The 17,845-nt window shown below is 65.1% G+C and overlaps 1 protein-coding gene across 4 annotated transcripts in view; it reads left to right on the top strand.

Moving 5' to 3' along the window:
* RXRA (retinoid X receptor alpha) overlaps nucleotides 1-17,619 on the top strand; it is a 100,579-nt gene extending 82,960 nt beyond the window's left edge. For 3 of the 4 annotated variants that reach the window (XM_045562284.1, XM_045562287.1, XM_045562285.1), the window contains exons 6-10: nucleotides 3,500-3,629; nucleotides 7,752-7,864; nucleotides 9,792-9,883; nucleotides 11,691-11,796; nucleotides 13,692-17,619. In XM_045562284.1, the coding sequence (XP_045418240.1) occupies nucleotides 3,500-3,629; nucleotides 7,752-7,864; nucleotides 9,792-9,883; nucleotides 11,691-11,796; nucleotides 13,692-13,982 (732 nt within the window). In that variant the 3' untranslated portion in view covers nucleotides 13,983-17,619. Of the gene's footprint in view, nucleotides 1-3,499; nucleotides 3,630-7,751; nucleotides 7,885-9,791; nucleotides 9,884-11,690; nucleotides 11,797-13,691 lie in introns of all 4 variants that reach the window. The other variant, XM_045562288.1, reaches the window with a different exon arrangement.
* Nucleotides 17,620-17,845: the final 226 nt, after the last annotated feature.

A 17,845-nucleotide genomic window follows, 5' to 3' on the forward strand; every position in this document is an offset into this window, starting at 1 on the left:
CCCGTGTGCACCGTGGGGTTCAGCCTGTCCGGGTGCAGAGGCTGTCGCTGCCCAAGGGTCCCTGCTCTGAGCCCTCCGTGGGCAGCCAGTTCACTCCAAGGCTGGCTCTGCCGCAGCCGTGTGGCCCGGGGCTGAGGGCTTTCCCCGGGCTCCGTGACCCTTCAGTTGGCGGGGGGAGGCTCCTGACCAGCCACTGCCATGGTTGCCGCTGAAGCGGGAAGCAGCTCCTCGGCCCCCAGGTGGTCACCCGCACACTGACCACCTGCCCCCTCTCGCCCCTGCAGCCTGGAGGTGAGGGCTGGGTGGGCTGTGGCCCCCGCCCCAGGCTCTCTTCCTGGGCTGGCTCTGGTCGGCCCCGGGCGTTTTGGATTCGGACCCCCTGGCCTCCACCCTCTCTCTTCTTGGGCCGTCACCTGTCCCAGCCCCTGTCCCGCCGCACCTTTGCCTTTGAAACAGCCCTGCCCCGCTCTGGCTCTGCCGAGCAGGCACGTGGGAGCTTTCTGAGCCCTTGGAACCCTTCTTGCGTGCAGCCAGGCGCCTGCCTTGCCTGGGGGACGTGGGGACAGCCTGTGCTGGCAGAGCTGTGGGGGTGGGGGCTGCGTGGCTCCCCAGGTGGGACGGGAGCTGGCAGTGAGGGGCAGCCCACAGCCAGAGGGGCTGTCGCTGAAGGGAGTTTCCCGCCGTCGGGGCCAAAGGTTCCTTCGTGCCAGGGTAGGGGATCTTCTGGTGGTTGGAGTCAGAGTGCAGGCTCCGCACTGCCCCTGTGCGCGGCCCCTGCCCCAGCTGGCTTGGGGGTCCCGTGTCTGCCCCGGATCTGCCATCGGTGTGGCATCCATCCCTGCAGGTCCAGGGCTGGGACCAGAGCCCTGTGGCCGCCCCTGAAGACCTCGTCCAGGCCAACCCTGAGGTCTCCCCACCTTTGTCCCCCACTGGCCCAGGTTCTGGCCACCGTCTACCCCCTGCTTCCTGCCCCTGTGACAGGACACCCAGTGCCCCAGGACCTCAGCCCTGTGCGTCCCCCCGTTGGCTGGGGCTGCCCGCAGGAGGGAGGGTGCCCGGGGCCCCAAAGGCAGGCGCTTTCCTTTCAGGGAAAGCCCCCCTGGCTGTGGGACGAGCCCTCCCTGTGAGTGACGGTGCAAACCCACCTGCTGTGCCGGGCGGAGGGAGGGGCGGGCAGCTGTGAGGTGTCCTGATGGAGCAGAAACTCCGTAAGAAGGATTGGCAGGTCGACAAAGGGCTGCCGTGTTTTAATTTTGTCAAGTAAGGACATTGTTTGGGGGAAGAAACCTACGGTCTGCTCCCCCCGTCGCTCCGTGAAGGTCCGGGTGGCCCAGAACCACAGAGGTGGCAGGGCCTGCGCCCAGTAAAGGGCGCGTTCCACCCCCGCCTGCTCCCAGGCCCCTTGTGTCTGGCTCCCGCCGAGCGCTCCTGCAGTCGGGCTGCTTCTTCCTCTGGGGACAGGCTGCGTCCTCCTCTGGGGAAGGACACATTGGCCCAGCGAGGGCGACCCACTCGCATGGCGGCTCCAGCACTGGCAGGGCCCTGCCTCTGTGTGGGCGGGTCCTGTGGACACGGCTCCCCGGGAGGTGGGAGAGTGCTGGCGTCTGCACTGGGGGAGGCCCATTTGGTCTCCGGGTGAGAATCACAGGCTCAGAGAAGTTAATCACTTGCCCGAGGCCACACAGCGGTGGTGGAGCTGGGCAGAGCTGGGATCCCACCCAGGGAACCACTCCAGGCCTAGCCCCGTGCGTGGGGACAGGCAGCCCGCTCCCCACGCCACACCTGGCCATCTGGCTCCCCAGCCACGTCTGTTTCCCGTCCCATCTGTGCCTGCTCGAGGTGGGCGGTGCATGGTGACCTGTGTGCCTACTCCTGAAGAGGCCCGGGCCAGCCCAGAGGGGCTCAGAGCTCCACTTCCCTCCGGTAGCCACAGCGTGTCACCTGGGCCTGCTCTGGGCTCTGTGCACGCTGCCAAGGGTGTGGCCGGCCCCCGGCCAGGGAGAAGGCAGCCCCCTGGGGACGCGGCTCCCAGGCAGAGCCGCCTGCAGCTGAGCTCCGAGGCTGGCATTGCGGAGTGCCCATGCCCCCCGGGGGGACGGGTGCTCAGGGCTGGTTTTCCCAGCGTGCCTGTCTCCCTCCCCCGACGCGGCTGCCCTAGGGCCCCTGTGCGCCAGGCTGTGCTCTCCCCTCTGGGGGCTGTCCCCAGCAGGTGGGCAGGCAAGGAGAGCGGGTGCTTTCCAGCCTTCGAGGGACAGGAGGGGAGACTGAGGCTGAGTGTGGAGCCCGCTGTGGTGGCCGTGGGGCCCTGGGCACAGAGTGTGGAGCTCGGTGAGAGCTGGGGCTCTGGCGCGGCTCCGGGGAGGTTCGCTGGGGAACGAGCGAGTGAATGAAAGGCGAGTGTAGACGGTGGGTTAGCCCTGCTGGCCGAGCGGTCCCCACCCCTCCACGCAGCTCTTCCAATTGGAGGGCCCGGGGGCCGCCGTGGACTCCGGGTGGGGATCCCGTGCTGACGCCCGGCAGCCCGAGGTGCCAGTGTGTCACGGGCCTCCCCGCGGGGCTGTGTTCAGATGGCACGTCCCCGGTGAGCAGGTGGTTTCTGTCAGCAGAAGCGCCTCGCGGGAAGCTAATTCCTCCCGCGTGTGCACCTGGCGTGTGCCTTCTGGGACGCGGGATTCCTGTGTCCCGCTGTCCCTTCCCCCTTGCCCGGGACCCGGTGACCCAAGCCCCGCTGGCTATGAGCCAGGAGGGAGTGCCCCTCCTGCGCTGCCCACCTGGGTCCCCGTGTCCGTGGGAGTGACCGGACAGTCCCCTTCTGGCTGGGACTTTCCAGGATAGACACTGCCGTCTCTGTGCCTGGGGTCTCGGCCCAGCCGCGTGCCCCCCCAGGCTCCCACCTCCATGTGTGGTAGAACGGGAGGGGGCCAGCCCTGTCCCCAGAAGGGCCATCGTGACCGCCATGGCTCCTCCCACCTCCCCATGTCATCACCCGGCACTGCAAGCCCAGTGGCTTGAGACAGCCCACACGTTACTTCTCATGGTTCTCGAGGTCGGGAACCCAAGACCGGCCCTCTGGGCTGACGATGGCATGTCCACGCCGCGCTCCCTCTGCTGGTGCTGGGGAGGGTCTGTCCGCGCCTTCTCGTGTCCAGAGGCCACCGCGGTCCCTGGTTCGTCCCCCTGCCCCCCAACCCCCGTTTCGAAGCCAGCAGCATTTCTCTCCTCTGACCCTGCCCCGTCATCTCCTCCTGCCTCCCTCTCAGAGGGACCCCGTGATGCTCCTGGGCTGCCCCATAATCCAGGGTGACCTCCTTTCTCGAGGTCCGTGCCCTAATCACACCGTGGGGGCCCTTGTGCAGTGCGGGGTCACGCATTGCTGGGTTCCAGGGAGCAGGACGTGGGCCTCTTTGGGGCCATGTTCAGCCCACCGCGAGGCGGGCTGTGTTCTCTGAAATGCCCTGGCACAGGGACTGAGCACACTGCCCCTGTCCCCCCACCGCAGCCCAACGACCCCGTCACCAACATCTGCCAGGCGGCCGACAAGCAGCTCTTCACCCTCGTGGAGTGGGCCAAGCGCATCCCGCACTTCTCGGAGCTGCCCCTGGACGACCAGGTCATCCTTCTGCGGGCCGGTGAGTGCGGGCCGGCCGGGCAGGGAGCCGTGCGGGTGGGCACGTGGGGCCGCGGCCTCAGCGTCCCTCCCTCCCTCGTAGGACCGTGTGTGGTGCAGAGAGGTACAGGCGTGAGGGGCTCTGGGGGGGCCACGCGCTCTCTGCGTCTTCCTTCCCACCGTTTCTAGGCAGGGATCGCGGTGCGCGTAGCCGCTGCACAGAAAATGCTTGTTCTGCGCTCGGCACACTCCAGGGGCCACGGGTGGCCGGGACGGTGGATGGGAGCACAGGCTTTAGGCTTTGGGGTCGGGCCTGCCGTGGAGGCCCAGACAAGCAGGCTGCCCCCGAGCCTTTCCTCAGCTGTAAAGGGGCTTCAGGAACACGTGGATTGGGAGACGGTGTCTGCTGAGTGACTGGCAGGTGGCTGTGAGCCCCGGGTCCTTGGTGCAAGGTCCTGCCGGGAAGCCGGGGGGCACAGGCAGGTACAGGGGGACACGGGCAGGCACAGGGGGACATGGGTGCAGGGGGGTATGGGCAGGGGGACACGGGCAGGCACAGAGGGACTTGGGCACAGGGGTCACAGGTGCAGGGGGACATAGACCAGGACGTCGGGGGCCAGAGTGGAGCTCTGAGTCGGCGGGCGGCCGAGCCCACAGCGTTCGGTGGGTCGCTGGCCTCTGACGGCCGCACGCGGTGGGCTGGCCCAGGGCCTCCCTCTCACGTGGGTGCTGGCTGGGGGTCTCCCTGCAGCAGTGGGTGGTGGCCCCTGGGCCCTTCCCTCCAGGGCTCTTGGGTGACTGGGAAGCAGTCCCACGATGTCCCTGGGGTGGGTGGCCTCTGTCCCCGCCCCTCAGGGTCCCTCCAGGAGAGCTTTGCTGCTTCTTGCCCTGGGCGGCCGCCCGGGCCTTGGCCCCCACTGACCTGCCTCTCGCTGCTGGGTGGAGTCTGATCTGGTTGGTCCCCACCCTGACGTGTCCTGGCTTTGGAGGCAACAGCTCGAGGTGGCTGGTCCTGGGTCTGGAGCTGGGCTTCCTGGGTCTGAGTCCCAGTCCCATGCCTGTGAGCGTTTGACCCTGGCCAAGTCACTCACTCTGTGCCTCAGTTTCCCCATGTGTCCCACCTGCAGGGGCTGGCGACATTGTTTCTTGGGCACACAGAGCAGAGTGGGCGCCATCTTAGGGTTCTGACCCCTCCACCAGGTGGTCCCCCCACGTCCCTGTAATGCCCCAGCCCAGGTCTGGCTCAGCCGTGGGGAGCTGGAGTGTGAAGCCCCCGCCAGCCAGGCAGCAGAAGGAAGCCTGGGTCGGCCCGAGGACAAGGTCCCCCTGGCTGGTGTTGGCTGATGGGGCTCTGTGTCCTCCTCCATGGGCTGAGGTCTTGGGGTCCGTGGGGTAGCTTCCAGCTGGTGGGCCGCATGTGGGCACCTCTGGGCCTTCTTCTGTTTGGGGGCAGCGACGGAGAAGGGGCTCAGGCCCGGCCCTGGGCAGCACTGGGTGGGCTGAGTGCTCACTCTGACCACGCCCCGTGTGCAGGACCTCCTGCTGCGCCCCCAGACCTGGGCGGGCCGTTGCAGCCACATGGCACCAGCAGCAGGAACTGGTGGTGCCCAGACTCAGGGTTTCCCCCCCGAGTGTGAGAGCCACCGTTCAGCCCAGCCTCACGGCCCGGGGCCCCCACTCACAGGGAGCGTCACCTGTGGTTTTGTGTTGCTGAGTGGGACGCCGCGGCCGCAGCCCCTTTACAGCCTGAGAACAGGTGGAGGGTTCTGGCCGGGCTGTGGCTGGAGGCTGCCCTGGTTGGCATGTCTGCCATGCGGGGTCAGGGCCCCTTTCTCAGGGCAGGCTCCCGCCCCCATCTGGGAGCACTAAAAATGAACAGTTCTGGCTCATTCAGCACCGAGCCACAGCCTGACCCTGGAGTCTGTCCGGTGCGTAATCAGGCAGGCGGCGCTTGGGCTGCATCTGACCCCTTCCACCTGCCCGTCCTGTCTCCCTGGGCTGTTGGGTTCCGAGGTCTTGCTGGCGGCTCCAGTGGGGGCCCCTGAGGGTCTGGGCTGTGCAGGGACGTCCTCTGGGTGGGAGCTGGCCCTGCCGGGTGCTGGGCTGATGCAGCAGGCCTGAGGTCCCCCGGGGAGGGCACACCACTGCCCCTCGTTCATCCTGCCCCTGACCCCAGGACAGAGGGGAAGCCAGGCCAGGCTGGGGCCTCGGCTGTCCTGGGATGGAGCCCCCGCCCCACAGGTAGCAGCAGCTGTGACCCTGGGGCTCCCGTCTGCCCCTGGGGCTCCCTTAACGCTCCTGGCGACCAGGAGCCAGTGCTCTCGTCCTGCTCGCTCAGGTGAGGGCAGGTGCCGCCGAGGTGGGAAGGGGTCTGTGGGGCCAGGCCAGACTGGACCCACGCCCGGGCTTGGCATCTGACCCTAGCTCTCTGCGGTTCCTTCCAGAAGCACCGCCTGGCCTGTGGGAGCCCTTGGCTGGGGTCTGGGGGGGCCTGGGGGCCCAGCAGAGAGCTCCAGCTGGTCACAGGCCCTGGACGTTGGGCTGGGTTGTGAGGGGTCTGTGAGCTCCTGGGCAGGGCTGGCCTCCCAGCCGGAGTGTGCCCGAGGGGGCAGCCCTGGCAAAGCCTTGTCCTCAGTTTCCAGGCCGCTGCCCTCGGCCCCAGGATGTCTGTGCACACTGGGCCTGGTGGGGGAGTGATGGAGGAGAGCCCCCCAAGAGCTTTTACTGCAGTTGGGGTGTAAAACCCAATGTCACACGGCCATCGGGAAAAGCTGACACCCAGAAGGGAGGAGGGGGCGGGGCGCGGGGGCAGGGCCCTGGGTTCTCGTCCAGCCCTTCCCCTCTCTGGGCTGCAGGTTACCCCTGCGCCAGACCGAGGGTGTCCGTCAGACCGGAGTCCCCATGTGTGGTGCTGTGCATGTGTCATGGGCAGAAAGGACAGTCGGGCTGAGCAAGGAGGAGGCTGTTTTCCCTGCACAGCCTGTCAGAGCCCTCACCTGTCAAAACGGGCCGTGGCTTTGACGCAGGACGATGGCTGGCGGTCCCTAAGGCCACCCGCGGAACCCCACCTGCCTCATTGCCCTGTTAGAGGGGCTGCCTGCCGACACCTGGCTGGGAGTAGGACGTGTTGGGGACACCGGGGCCCCACGGAGATGTGGGGAGGTGCCACCAAACCCACCTGTGGTGCAGTCCACGTGCCCTCACCGTGGTGGGGTCTGGTCTGTGTGGCCTCCCTCCAGGGCCCTCCGATCTCCAAACTGAAATGGGGACGGGTCTCTGCCAGGACTACAAGAAACCAGGTTTCTGAGAAGTGCTTCGGGAAGGGTTGGGTGCCCGCGGGGGAGCCGTGGTGAGTTGAAGCCGATGGAGGGAGCAGGCACCAGCACAGCGGTCCCTACCCACTGTCCTGCCGATCACTTACCGCCCTGTGCCTCAGTTTCCCCCTCTGAACCAGAGCTGATACCTACTTCTAGGATCGCAGTGGGAATGAAGTGGAGTGATCCGTGTGATGCTTCAGCCACAGGCCCCATTCAGGCACTCAGGGGTGTTAAAAATTGTTATTATCGAAGGTGATTTCATGTTTTCCAGTTTGGGAGTCATTGCAATGTCTATGCATATAAATTTTTTAGACGGTTTTTCCCCCTTTGATGCCTGCTCTGGTCTGTCTCTCCAAGAACGTCATATTGAGACAGTGTCGGGCTGGGCGTGGCCCTGCTGTGCCTGGCTTCAGTTTAGTACTTTGCTATTTCATGGCATCCCCGGGGCACACGCTGATCTCCAGGAGTTTGCTCTGGGACCAGGCTGGCCTCAGTGGTTCTGTGGCCACCTCAGGGAGGCTCGGCAGTTCTCCCACATGCTCCAGGCATGAGTGTCCTGTGTGTGCAGGAAGAAGCTTCTGTGGGCACAGCACACGCGTGTGTACAGGACTTCTCAGGGCCTTCACTGCACCAGCGTGCACTGGGGACGGAAGAAGTGTTTCCCACGCGTAGGCGCTCAGCGGCCTCTTCTCAGCGGAGCGCGCCCTGGGGTCGGGTTCCAGGGAGCCCAGGGCCTCTGACCTGCTGCCTTCGGGTGCGACAAGGGTCTGGGGCAGGGCGGGCTGTGGGGCTGGGGACGTCGAGTGACCGTGTGCCTCCTCCCCCAGGCTGGAACGAGCTGCTCATCGCCTCCTTCTCGCACCGGTCCATAGCCGTGAAGGACGGGATCCTGCTCGCCACCGGGCTGCACGTGCACAGGAACAGCGCCCACAGCGCAGGGGTGGGCGCCATCTTTGACAGGTGGGGGTGGGCGCCGGGAGGGCGCGTGGGACGCCGCAGTCTGCTCACGCTGCCCGCCGTCACTGCGGTGCGAGCGGGCCCCGGACGGGGAAATGGGAAAGTGCGAGGGAGATGAAGAACCTTCGCGGTCGAGCATCTGGGGATGATCTGTCACCGCGTTCGGGTTTCTCCCTCCTGTTCTTTCTGCGTAATCTGCGTGTTGATCCGGGGGGAGGAGACCTGCGTTTTTGTTAGAAGCAGATTATCCCGTGGATACGGTTTTATCAAGTGTTGATGGCGCCTGGCACGTCACAGCCGCTGGGCGCCGGGATTGCAGGTCGTCCCAGCCCGAGCGCGGCAGGTGCCCTGAGCAGGCAGGTTGTCGGACCTCCTGCTGCAGCTCCGGTTGCACCTTGGCCACTTCTCAGGGGACACACTCGGGGGGCCGTGCTGCGGGGAGGACTGGCCCACGTCCCGGGGCTGGTGGGTCTGTCTCCACGTGGGATGCTCTCCTGAAACGCGCTCCGCCAGGCGAGGTGCACGGTGGCTTCTCAGTCCCTGCCTCTGGCCAGCCCTGTCCGCGAGCCCAGAGGGCCTGAGCCAGACCTGGGCATTCTGGGGACCTGGATGTCAGCTTTGGCCGGTTGGAGCAGGGAGGCTGGGAGGGAGGAGCCGGCAAGGGGAGGAGGTGACAGGGTGAGAGCCCTGAAGTTGGGAGCAGTGGCCACCTGCCATCGTCCACTGGGGAGTGAATGCACCAGCTGCATGGCCCCATGGGACGGTCCGGGTAGAGCAAATGAAAGGCCCGAGGTCCCGAGGGTGGCCCTGGAACTTGAGCTCCCCGGATGTACCAAGTGTGACAGGGTTTGTGGCCACGTGTGGTGGGCAAACAGTGGATGTGAGGGTCTTCGCTGCCGGACTTCTCCGGCCTTCAACAAGCTGCCACACAGGACAGCCCCGTGGGTGAGGGCTCATGGCCCACGGAAGCCTCCTTAGCGGGGTCCACCCTCTCGGGATGTGGGTTTGGGAAACAGCCCCAGCCACGTGCCCAGCTGAGAGCTCCTCTGTCCGGCAGGTGGAGAGGTGATGGGGACAGAGTCACGCTATCTGGGGTCTCTGCCCGTCTCTGCAGCTGTCTGCCCCTCCTGAGGTGTCCCCCTGAGCTGGTCCCCTCCCTCCATCCTCCGAGCTTCTTCAGACCTTCCCCAGGAAGCGACCGTGGCACTGCCCGGTCTGCAGACCTCAGGGACTCCCTTGGTCCGCAGGGAAAGGCCCAGGCTCCTGGGGGTGACAGCCAGGGCCCCACCTGGGCCACCTCCCTTTCCTCCCCTCAGGCCCCCGCCTCACTGACCACCTCTACGTCCCGGACAGGGCGGGCGGTTTGGGGGCTGGGGCAGGCTGCTGAGGCCGGGGAGCCCAGGCACGGGGGCAGATGGAGGTTGGGCCTGATGCTGTCCCGAGGGGCTCTGTGTGGGGTCCCGCTCCTGGTGAGGCTGTGCAGGGGGTTCTCCCCCGTGTGGAAATCAGCGCCTGGTGACAGGAGTGGGACGTGCCCCTGGCAGCTCCCCGCCTAGGGGAGACCACATCCCAGGGAAGAACCGTCTCCCGGCTCTGCAGGGAGCAGCTGAGACCGTGGCTGGGCTGAGCAGGGGCTGTGGGACGCAGCGGGCAGCTGAGGCAGTGGGCTCTGTTCCTCTGGCGTGAGGTCCCTCCTTGGTGTCCAGGTTCCCAGAATAAAGTCCCATAGGCGGACCCTCGAGGGAGAGGAGCTGGACAGGCCTGGCACGGGGGCCGTGTGGGCAGCTCCCTGGCTTGGCCTTGCCCACTCTGCTGTCTCCGGGCCCCCCAGGGCTTCGCAGAGTGCTTTGGGCGTCCCTGGCGAGGAGCGTGGTCTGACGTGGGCTTGGTGTCTCCGTCTTCCCGCACAGGGTGCTGACGGAGCTCGTGTCCAAGATGCGGGACATGCAGATGGACAAGACGGAGCTGGGCTGCCTGCGAGCCATCGTCCTCTTCAACCCCGGTATGGCCTCGGGGCCGGACCCGGCCTCTGGTGGGGCTCCGGGCTCCTGGGTCCCTCCCAGCTGCCCCCTGGCTGCTGTGCGGGGCCGACTCCCACCCCCCCTGAGCCCCAGAGTCCTCCCCGCACGGTGGGAGCCCGGCCACGTGCCTTCTGCTGACCGTGAGGGCCGGTGGGGGTGGTGCAGCCTCTACACGGTGGGGCCCAGTGAAGGGACGTGTCCTTAGGGGCTCGGTGACGCTGAGCCTTCTGGGCTGTGCCGTCCAGAGCGCTCGCCATTGTGTGCCAGAACCTTTTGCTCCATGAGGCCGACTGTGTCCCCAAGGTCCTGGTGCTGAAGTTCTGCAGCCCGAGCCGTGCAGGCTGGCGCTGGTGTTGGGTCAGGCCTGCTGGGTGTGCTGGGGTGACCAGCCTCATCCACTGAGCCTTGGTCCTAGGTGTTTCTGGGGCTGGGGCCCCTGTGGGGCGGGGGCTGGGGCAGCGCTGGGGCAGGCCTCGTGGGCACCATGAGGCATTTCCGTGGCCCCTGGTTTCCTTGCTTCAGAAGTGTCTGAGACGTGAGTCCTTCCCCTAAGTGCTGACGCAGTGCCCGTTTGCTGGGCGCCGTGCCCGGCCTGGGAGGGCGTCTGCGAGTAGCCGAGCGGGGCTGCCCTCGAGGAGCTCAGGGTTTAGAGCAAGTGCCCACCGGCAGCCACGCCCATGTGATGGCAGGGACACAGTCACGGTGTGGTTGAGGGTGTGCAGGCCACTTCCCCCAGGAGGTGAAATTGAGAAAGGGCCCAAGGAATGCAGGGTGGGCTGGCGGGGGTGGCCCAGGCAGGCCCGTGAAAGTCTCGTGCGTCTGGGCCGCGGGAGCCCAGCTCTGAGGTGTCCTGGCCGGGGCGGAGCCGGTGGAAACTCACCTCCCTGCCTGCGGGTGGGGGAACAGGTCTGGGGCTGCCGTGGGGAGCTCACCTGGGCAGAGGTGAGGAGCGGGAGCCCCGTCACAGTTCCTGGGCCTGCCTGCGGGGCTGGGCTGGGGTGGAGACGAGTGTTGTCCTGTGGGGAGAGCCTGTTTCCAGAGATGTTTTGTCACCCAGGCTTGTGCTTCCAGGCTGTAATCCTGTCACCTCTGGAGGCTGAGTCATGGCTCGGCCTGGCCTGGTGGAGTCTCCATTCAGGTCCCACGTGGCCTGGCCGCTGGTGCCGGTTCTCCTGTGAGGCCTGGGTTCGGGCTTGCAGAGAGGGTAGAAGCCTGAGCCATTGCCAAGAGCCCCGGGACCCCGGCCACCACACATGCCCACTGGGCCACCGGTGCCCTGGAGGTTTTGGCGGCTGCAGTCCCAGGCAGCTCTGTCCAGACTGGGCTCTGATCCCGACTCCCAGGGCCTGAACTTGGCACTTGATGACTCAGGCTCTGAGGATGGGCTTCCGGGGCCTCTGCCCGCCACGGTGTGGGGCAGGTGTTGTGGGGAAGGTGTCGGTAGCTTCTGTGCCCCGAGGGCAGCAAAAGCGTCAGTTGTCTCGCCCAATCAGCATGGCAGTGGGGTCGGGTAAGCAGATTCCTGACATTTTACCAAGGGGGAAACTGAGTCTGTAGAGGTCAAGTGACTGGTCTGAGGTCACACAGCTGGCAGATAGAGGAGCTGAGCTTGGACCTGGAGCAGCCTGGCTGGGTTCTGCGCTCAGCCCTGCTGCTGGTGGCACAGCTGGGCCATCTGCTCTGTCGCGGTGGGGCGGGGGGAGAGCAGGCGGCCGGCCCGCCTGGGGGCTATTCCTGGCACAGCCCACCAGTCTGAGGGCTCTGACCCGCGGCCTCTTCTCCTTGCAGACTCCAAGGGACTCTCGAACCCGGCCGAGGTGGAGGCCCTGAGGGAGAAGGTGTACGCATCCCTGGAGGCCTACTGCAAGCACAAGTACCCCGAGCAGCCGGGGAGGTGAGTCCCCACCGGGTGTTCTCGGTGTGAGAGCCCCGGGCCTCCTGCCCCGAGGCCCTTTGTGTGCGTGAGAAGGTGACACCCTTCCCAGGCGGGCCCTGAGCAGGTGGCAGGAATCTCTCCAGGCCAGCAGGTTGTGGCACCCTCTAGCCCTGCTGAAAAGAATGCCTAGTGCCAGGCGCACAGTAGGGCTCTTGTTTGTTGAGTGCACAGGCGAAGGCCGTGCCCCAGCACCCCCGTGCCAGACAGAGCCACCAGAGGCTGGTGACAGGGGGGCGCATAGGAGGTGCGTTGCAAGCATGTACAGAATAGATGGCTGGACACTTGCACACAATAGGTGCTTTATAAGTGCATGCAGGGTAGAATGCCAGCTGTTTGCACATAGTAGGTGCTTTACAGGCATCATGGCCTGAACACAGAGCTTGTCTTTCTCCTTGCCCGACTGTGGCCCCCGGGGGCTGGGATCTTGTCTCATTTCCAAGTCCACGGTGCTGGGCGCATAGTAGGTGTCCAGGAGGAGAAACATCCCTGGATGCTGAGATTCGAAGTCAGCTCTCCACATCCTACCCCTTCTCCGGGAAGGGGCGTTCCCTGGCTTCCCAGGCTGCAGACTGTGAGGGGGTGGGGTGCAGGTGGGGGCTGAGCAGCCAGGGATGCTTACGCCACCGGCCTCCTGGCACGCACATGGTTAACTGTGTCCACACTGCCTGCTCAGCTCCGTCTGGTTTGGTTTAAAGTGAAACTTCCCGGAGGACAGGACAGGAGGGTGGCAGGCGGCTTGTTTTTCCTGGCTCCCTGCCTGGCCCATCTCGCCAGCTCAGCAGAAAACAGCTCGTTCTCTGGCCCGGCTCCAGCCTCTGAGCTGTGTTTCGCCTTTAAAGCAAGGACCACGAGGCAGCCGGCTGCGGGGCTTTCCCCCGACATGAGCGACTTCATTAATAACTAACAAGGTTCCATAGTCCCTGGGGGGTCCATGTGGAGAGACCCGGGCAGTGCATGGGGGAGGTCTGGGGCATACGTGGACATCCCAGGGGGGACACCTGGCCCAGTCCGCGTGCCACACTGTCCTGGCGGCAGCTATGGCTATGTAGCCCGGCATGGCTAACCCTGACGCACCCCCCAGGCCCCCAGACTTCTTTCCCTTCCTTGCCCACGAGTCCCCACTGCAGCAGAGTCCCCGGGAGTAGGCAGGGCCCTGAAGAGCCTCCCTCCCTCCCTCCCTGCCTCCTGCCCGGGGCCCTCTTGGGCCATCCTGCACCTCTGTTCCCAGCTCTAGCAGAGCTGTTTCTGGGGAGGGGCAGCCCTGGTCTGGGGTGCACAGCCCTCCTGAGGTGCCGTGGGAGGGGCTTGCTCTTCCGTGTAAACCCCCAGCCCGGGACTGGCTGAACGGCCACCCCCCACCCCGACTTCTCATCCACCCCCCAAGCACCCTGCTCGCACCTGTGACTCCTCTCCATCATCGTCACTCCTTCCTGGTAGTGGCCCTGCTGTCTCGCAGAGGGACAGCTGCTGCAGCCAGACACACCACTGATACTCAGGCCCATTCCTGTACCTCCCCCCGTGCTTAAAATCCTGCTGTGGCTCCCGAGTGCCGTCGGAGCAAGCCTGTGTTTCTTAACTTCCCCACAAAGTGCTGTTCAGCCCTCGCCAGCTGGCCGCTGTCTACCCACCGGTCCCAAGTCTCCGTCCTTGGACCCGGGGGTCTTCCTTCCTGCGCTCCCACCCTTGGCTGTGGCCTCCTGCGTCTCCTCTGTCTTAGAGCCCCTCCTTCCCCCGAAGGCTCAGACCCAGCTCATCCCCTGGGAGGTTGCCGTGTGCCGGGGCAGAGCGTGGGGGAAGCGCCCACACCCCTCACCTGGCCTGGTGCTCACCTGGCCTGCCGTCCCGTCCCGCAGGTTCGCCAAGCTCCTGCTCCGCCTGCCTGCTCTGCGCTCCATTGGGCTCAAGTGCCTGGAACATCTCTTCTTCTTCAAGCTCATCGGGGACACGCCCATCGACACCTTCCTCATGGAGATGCTAGAAGCCCCGCACCAGATGACCTAGGCCTGCCGGCCCGTCCCTCCGCCCGCCGGGTCTGGCCGCCCTGCCTGGACGCCAGCTGCTCTTCTCAGCCTGAGCCCTGTCCCCACCCTTCTCTGCCTGGCCTGTGTGGACCTTCGGGTGCAGCCTGTCACTGCTCTGCCTGAGAGAGGTGCTGTCACCCTCTCATAGTTATTACGACTTGTTTTTGGCCCAGGGCAGTGGCCTTCCTGGGGCAGCAGCCAGAGTGGCAAGAACTAGTGTGAGGCCCTCGGCCGCCCTGCCACCCCGCCCCCCGGGGGGGCTCTTCGGGCCTGGCCCCTGGAGCTGCAGGATCCGGGACGGGGGGCTTTGTTTCGGTTGCTGTTGCTGGTTTTCAGACTCTCCCCGTGCAGCCCTGCTGTCTGGAGTGACCCATCTTTGTCTGCTCTGAATACTGGTGCCCGCCAGCCCGGGACAGTCCCCAGGATCAAGAGGTGGGGATGGGTGGGGCAGGCTGCTGTTTCATGGCACAAGACCCCACCCGCCCCGGGAAGACGAGAGGGGACTCTTGGGGCCAGCAGGCTTCCCTTTGCTCAGAGCGAAGGGGGAGCAGCCCCTTTTTCCAAAGATGACTTTCGATTTCGCCCTCGAGCCAATGAGAACGTGAGCCGACCCATGTGCAGGGCTTGGGGCCACTTTGCGGCTGCAGGGACTGGATCACTCGCTCGCCCTGCGTGGTTTTCTCTGCCTCGTCCTGGTTTCAGATTCTCCCTCCACGTTCAACCCAGGTGACCAGACCTGGGTGCGGCGGCCTCTCCCCGCCCCGTCCACTCTCTGGGTCTGCGAGCCGGGCCAAGGCTAGTCCTTGGTTCCTGGAGGGTGGCCCCGTCTGAGGCAGGGTCAGGTGTGGTGGCCTTGCTGGAAGCGCTCGGCTTTGTGACCTGTCGTCGGCAGCCGCAGGCCATCTGGAAGGCCCGCGGGGGTGGCGGGGAGGAGGTTGCTGGCTGGCTTCCCTCCCAGCGAGGCAGGAGGCGGCAGGAGCAGAGGCACTAGTGGACAGATGGCCCTCGCAGGTGGGGCGGGTGCTGTGTGGACCCTGCTCGGGCCCCCTCTGGCCGGCTGTCGCATCTAGAAGACTCGGAATCCTCGCACCGTTGGGTCCCAGTGTCCTCAGGCCTGGGGCCCTCTCGGGACCACCCCGCCGGTGTTGTCTGTGGACAGTGTTCACCCAGAGCCTTACTCGGGAGCCCGTCTCATGCCTGTGCTGGCTGGGGGTGGCGGGCGGGGGCCTCCCTGGCTGAGCCCCGTCCAGCCCAGCACCCCCTGCTCGCTCTGCTTCGGGGCTGTCACGGTGCAGGGCTCTCTCAGGTTGAACTAGCCTCTTTTGCACTGGAAGGCCCTCCCTTCGGCCCGAGTACTTCCCGTGCGCACGTCCCGGCCCGTGGACCCAGCCCTTGTCCGTAGCGGGAGGGGTGGTGGCGGTAGGGGGGGGTCTTCCCAGCAGCAGCCCTGGGACAGGGAGGGGGCGCCGTCTCCTGAAGTCTCTTTCCCCATCTGGAGCAGAGAGGTAGGGGTGCCCCTGGCAGGGGCTTCCTCAGCGGGGAGGGGATGGCACCTGGGGGGTTGGGTGGGGAGACGGCAGCTGGGAGAGACAGGTTCCCAGGGGAGGCCGTGGGGAGGACAGTCTCCCTCTGCCCCCTGGAATTCCCAGCCCGAGCCGCGCCGGCACCTGGGCAGAGGCTGCAGCTGAGTCTGTGCTTGAGACAGAGGCTGTCAAAGATTCCAGAAACATCTCCCTTCCATCCCTACCCCTGCCATTCAATGTGGTGGCTCTCTGGAGGCGTTCCGGGCCTCATCCGCTGGCCCAAGGCAGAGATGGTGCCCAGGTGAGCCTCACACCTGTGCCAGGGCCCTGGCCGGCTGGCCCTCCCCCCAGACTCATCCAGAAAGTCTCAGCAGCCTTTGGGGTGTGCTGTGACAGAGGGACATGGGCACTCTGGGGTCCTCTGATTGTGGGAGCATCAGGGACCTCCGCACTCGACACCCGGTGCCTTCTGCAGCCAACGCACCTTCGTTCATGTCAGCACCCTGCCGGGGCAGTGCCCCCAAATCCGTGGGCCCCTCAGGGGAATGTCGGTGGCTCCAGAGGAGAAAAGCCGGGGACAGGGCCCTCCGTTGCAGGGGCGGTTTCTTTTTGGGAACTTTGCCATTTCCGGCCCTGGCTGTCTGTTAAGCACTGAGGCCCCCCGGGCCGCCACCCCCGCAACCAGAGTCCCTGGCCCCTCTGGCGCACGCAGCCTTACCCGCTACCCCACGGTGTGGCCGGCTCTCCTCGGGCTTCCCGCCCCGCCGTGGGTCTTGTCCTTGTCACACACGTGCAGTGCTGTCCATCTGCAGAGGTGACACTCGGGGGAATGGCACATACCCAGTAGAGAGTAGAGTTTTATTTAACCAGACCTTCATTTAGTGTTACCAATCTGGTTCAATTAAGGTGATTTTTTGTAATTATTATTATTATTATTTTGGTGGGACAATCTTTAATTTTCTAAAGATAGCACTAACATCAGCTTGTTAGCCACCGTGCCCGTCCCTGCCTCGGCCTGCTGGGTGACACGGCTGCCCCGGGCAGTTCCTCAGCCGGTCACCTCCCTTCTCTGAGGTTCAGACGGGGCTCCTGTGGCCGAGGAGCGAAGATGCCACACAGCCAGGTCCCGCTCGGCCCAGATGGCGTCTCTGCGAAGCTGGCGTGCCGGGGACATTCCACCCAGGGGGCCTGTGTCAGCCACCGCCCCCGTCATCCTGGAAGCACGCGGTCTCTGGGGGAAGACGGCCCCACACCCTTGGTTTTCCGAGTCTCGGCGGTCCCCGAGGATTCAGGCTGGCGGCCTGGTGGCAGAGTGCTGGAGATGGCCCTGGGCCCCCTCCCTGTGGGCCCCCGTGGGGCCCGGCCGGAGCGCGCAGCCGGTGGGTAATCGGCTGATGTTGTCCCCATCACAGAAGTGGGGCACGTGATCTGGTCCCCGTCCACACAGGTGTGTTGTGTAAACATGTATGTGCTGTACAGAGAGACGCGTGTGGGGAGAGCCGCACGCCGGCCACATGCAGGCGACGCAGAGTGGTTACCAATGTTTTGTGTTTATTTTTAGTCAAGACTTTTCCCTCGTTTTCCTATAAATTTGCTTCGTGTAAGCAAGTGCGTAAGGACCCTCCTTTGGTGAAATCCGGGTTCAAGCGAATATCTCAAGGCGAGGAGATGCATCTATTTTCAGATGCTTTGAGCAGACAGCTTTAGCCGTTCCCACTCTTTAGCGATGCCTTAGCTGGGACGCGTAGCTAATACTTAGAGAGGTTGACAGATCCACAAAGAGTAGAGATAAGAGAAAATGTCTAAAGCATCGGGAAAGGTAAAAAAAAATCTATTTTTGTACAAATGTAATTTTATCCCTCATGTATACTTGGATGTGGCGGGGGGAGGGCTGGGGACGTGTTTTGTTTCTGCTTCTAGGGGTGAGGTGAAGCTTCCTCAGCGAGACAGGCGTGGAGGCGCGGGGAGGGCCCGGCCCGGCAGCCTCTCCTCGGGGGCGGGAGGGCGGCCGAGGCTGTCGAGGGTTTTCTTCCCCTTCGAGTAACTTTGAAACCTTGCTCTGTTCTGCGCTGTTGCCGCCGGCCTTCCTGCGACTGTTGACTGTGAAATCGCTTCCCTACGTAATTGTTCTCCGAAACATCGCGGCCACAGGTGCCAGGTTTGATGAACAATGGTCGTGGAGAAGAAACAGTGAGAAAAACGTGAGAGGAGAAACAAAATATGAGCGTTTAAAAATACATCACCGTTCAGTTCTCGTTTGTTCCGTGTGGGTTTCCTGTTGGAGCGGGAGGGCCCGAGGTCGCCACCCCCCAAGCCCCCTGGCCGGCCCCCAAGCAGTGAGACCCCAGTGCCCATCCTGGAGCATGCTCCGAAAGTTCCCTTCCCCTGTCTGCTCAGCCCCCAGCTCCCCCAGCTGGCCTGGGTGCTGGGACCCACCTGGAAGCCTCCAGACAGGGCCTCCCG

This window comes from Lemur catta, chromosome 10 (assembly GCF_020740605.2).
Source record: "Lemur catta isolate mLemCat1 chromosome 10, mLemCat1.pri, whole genome shotgun sequence".
NCBI lineage: Eukaryota > Metazoa > Chordata > Mammalia > Primates > Lemuridae > Lemur > Lemur catta.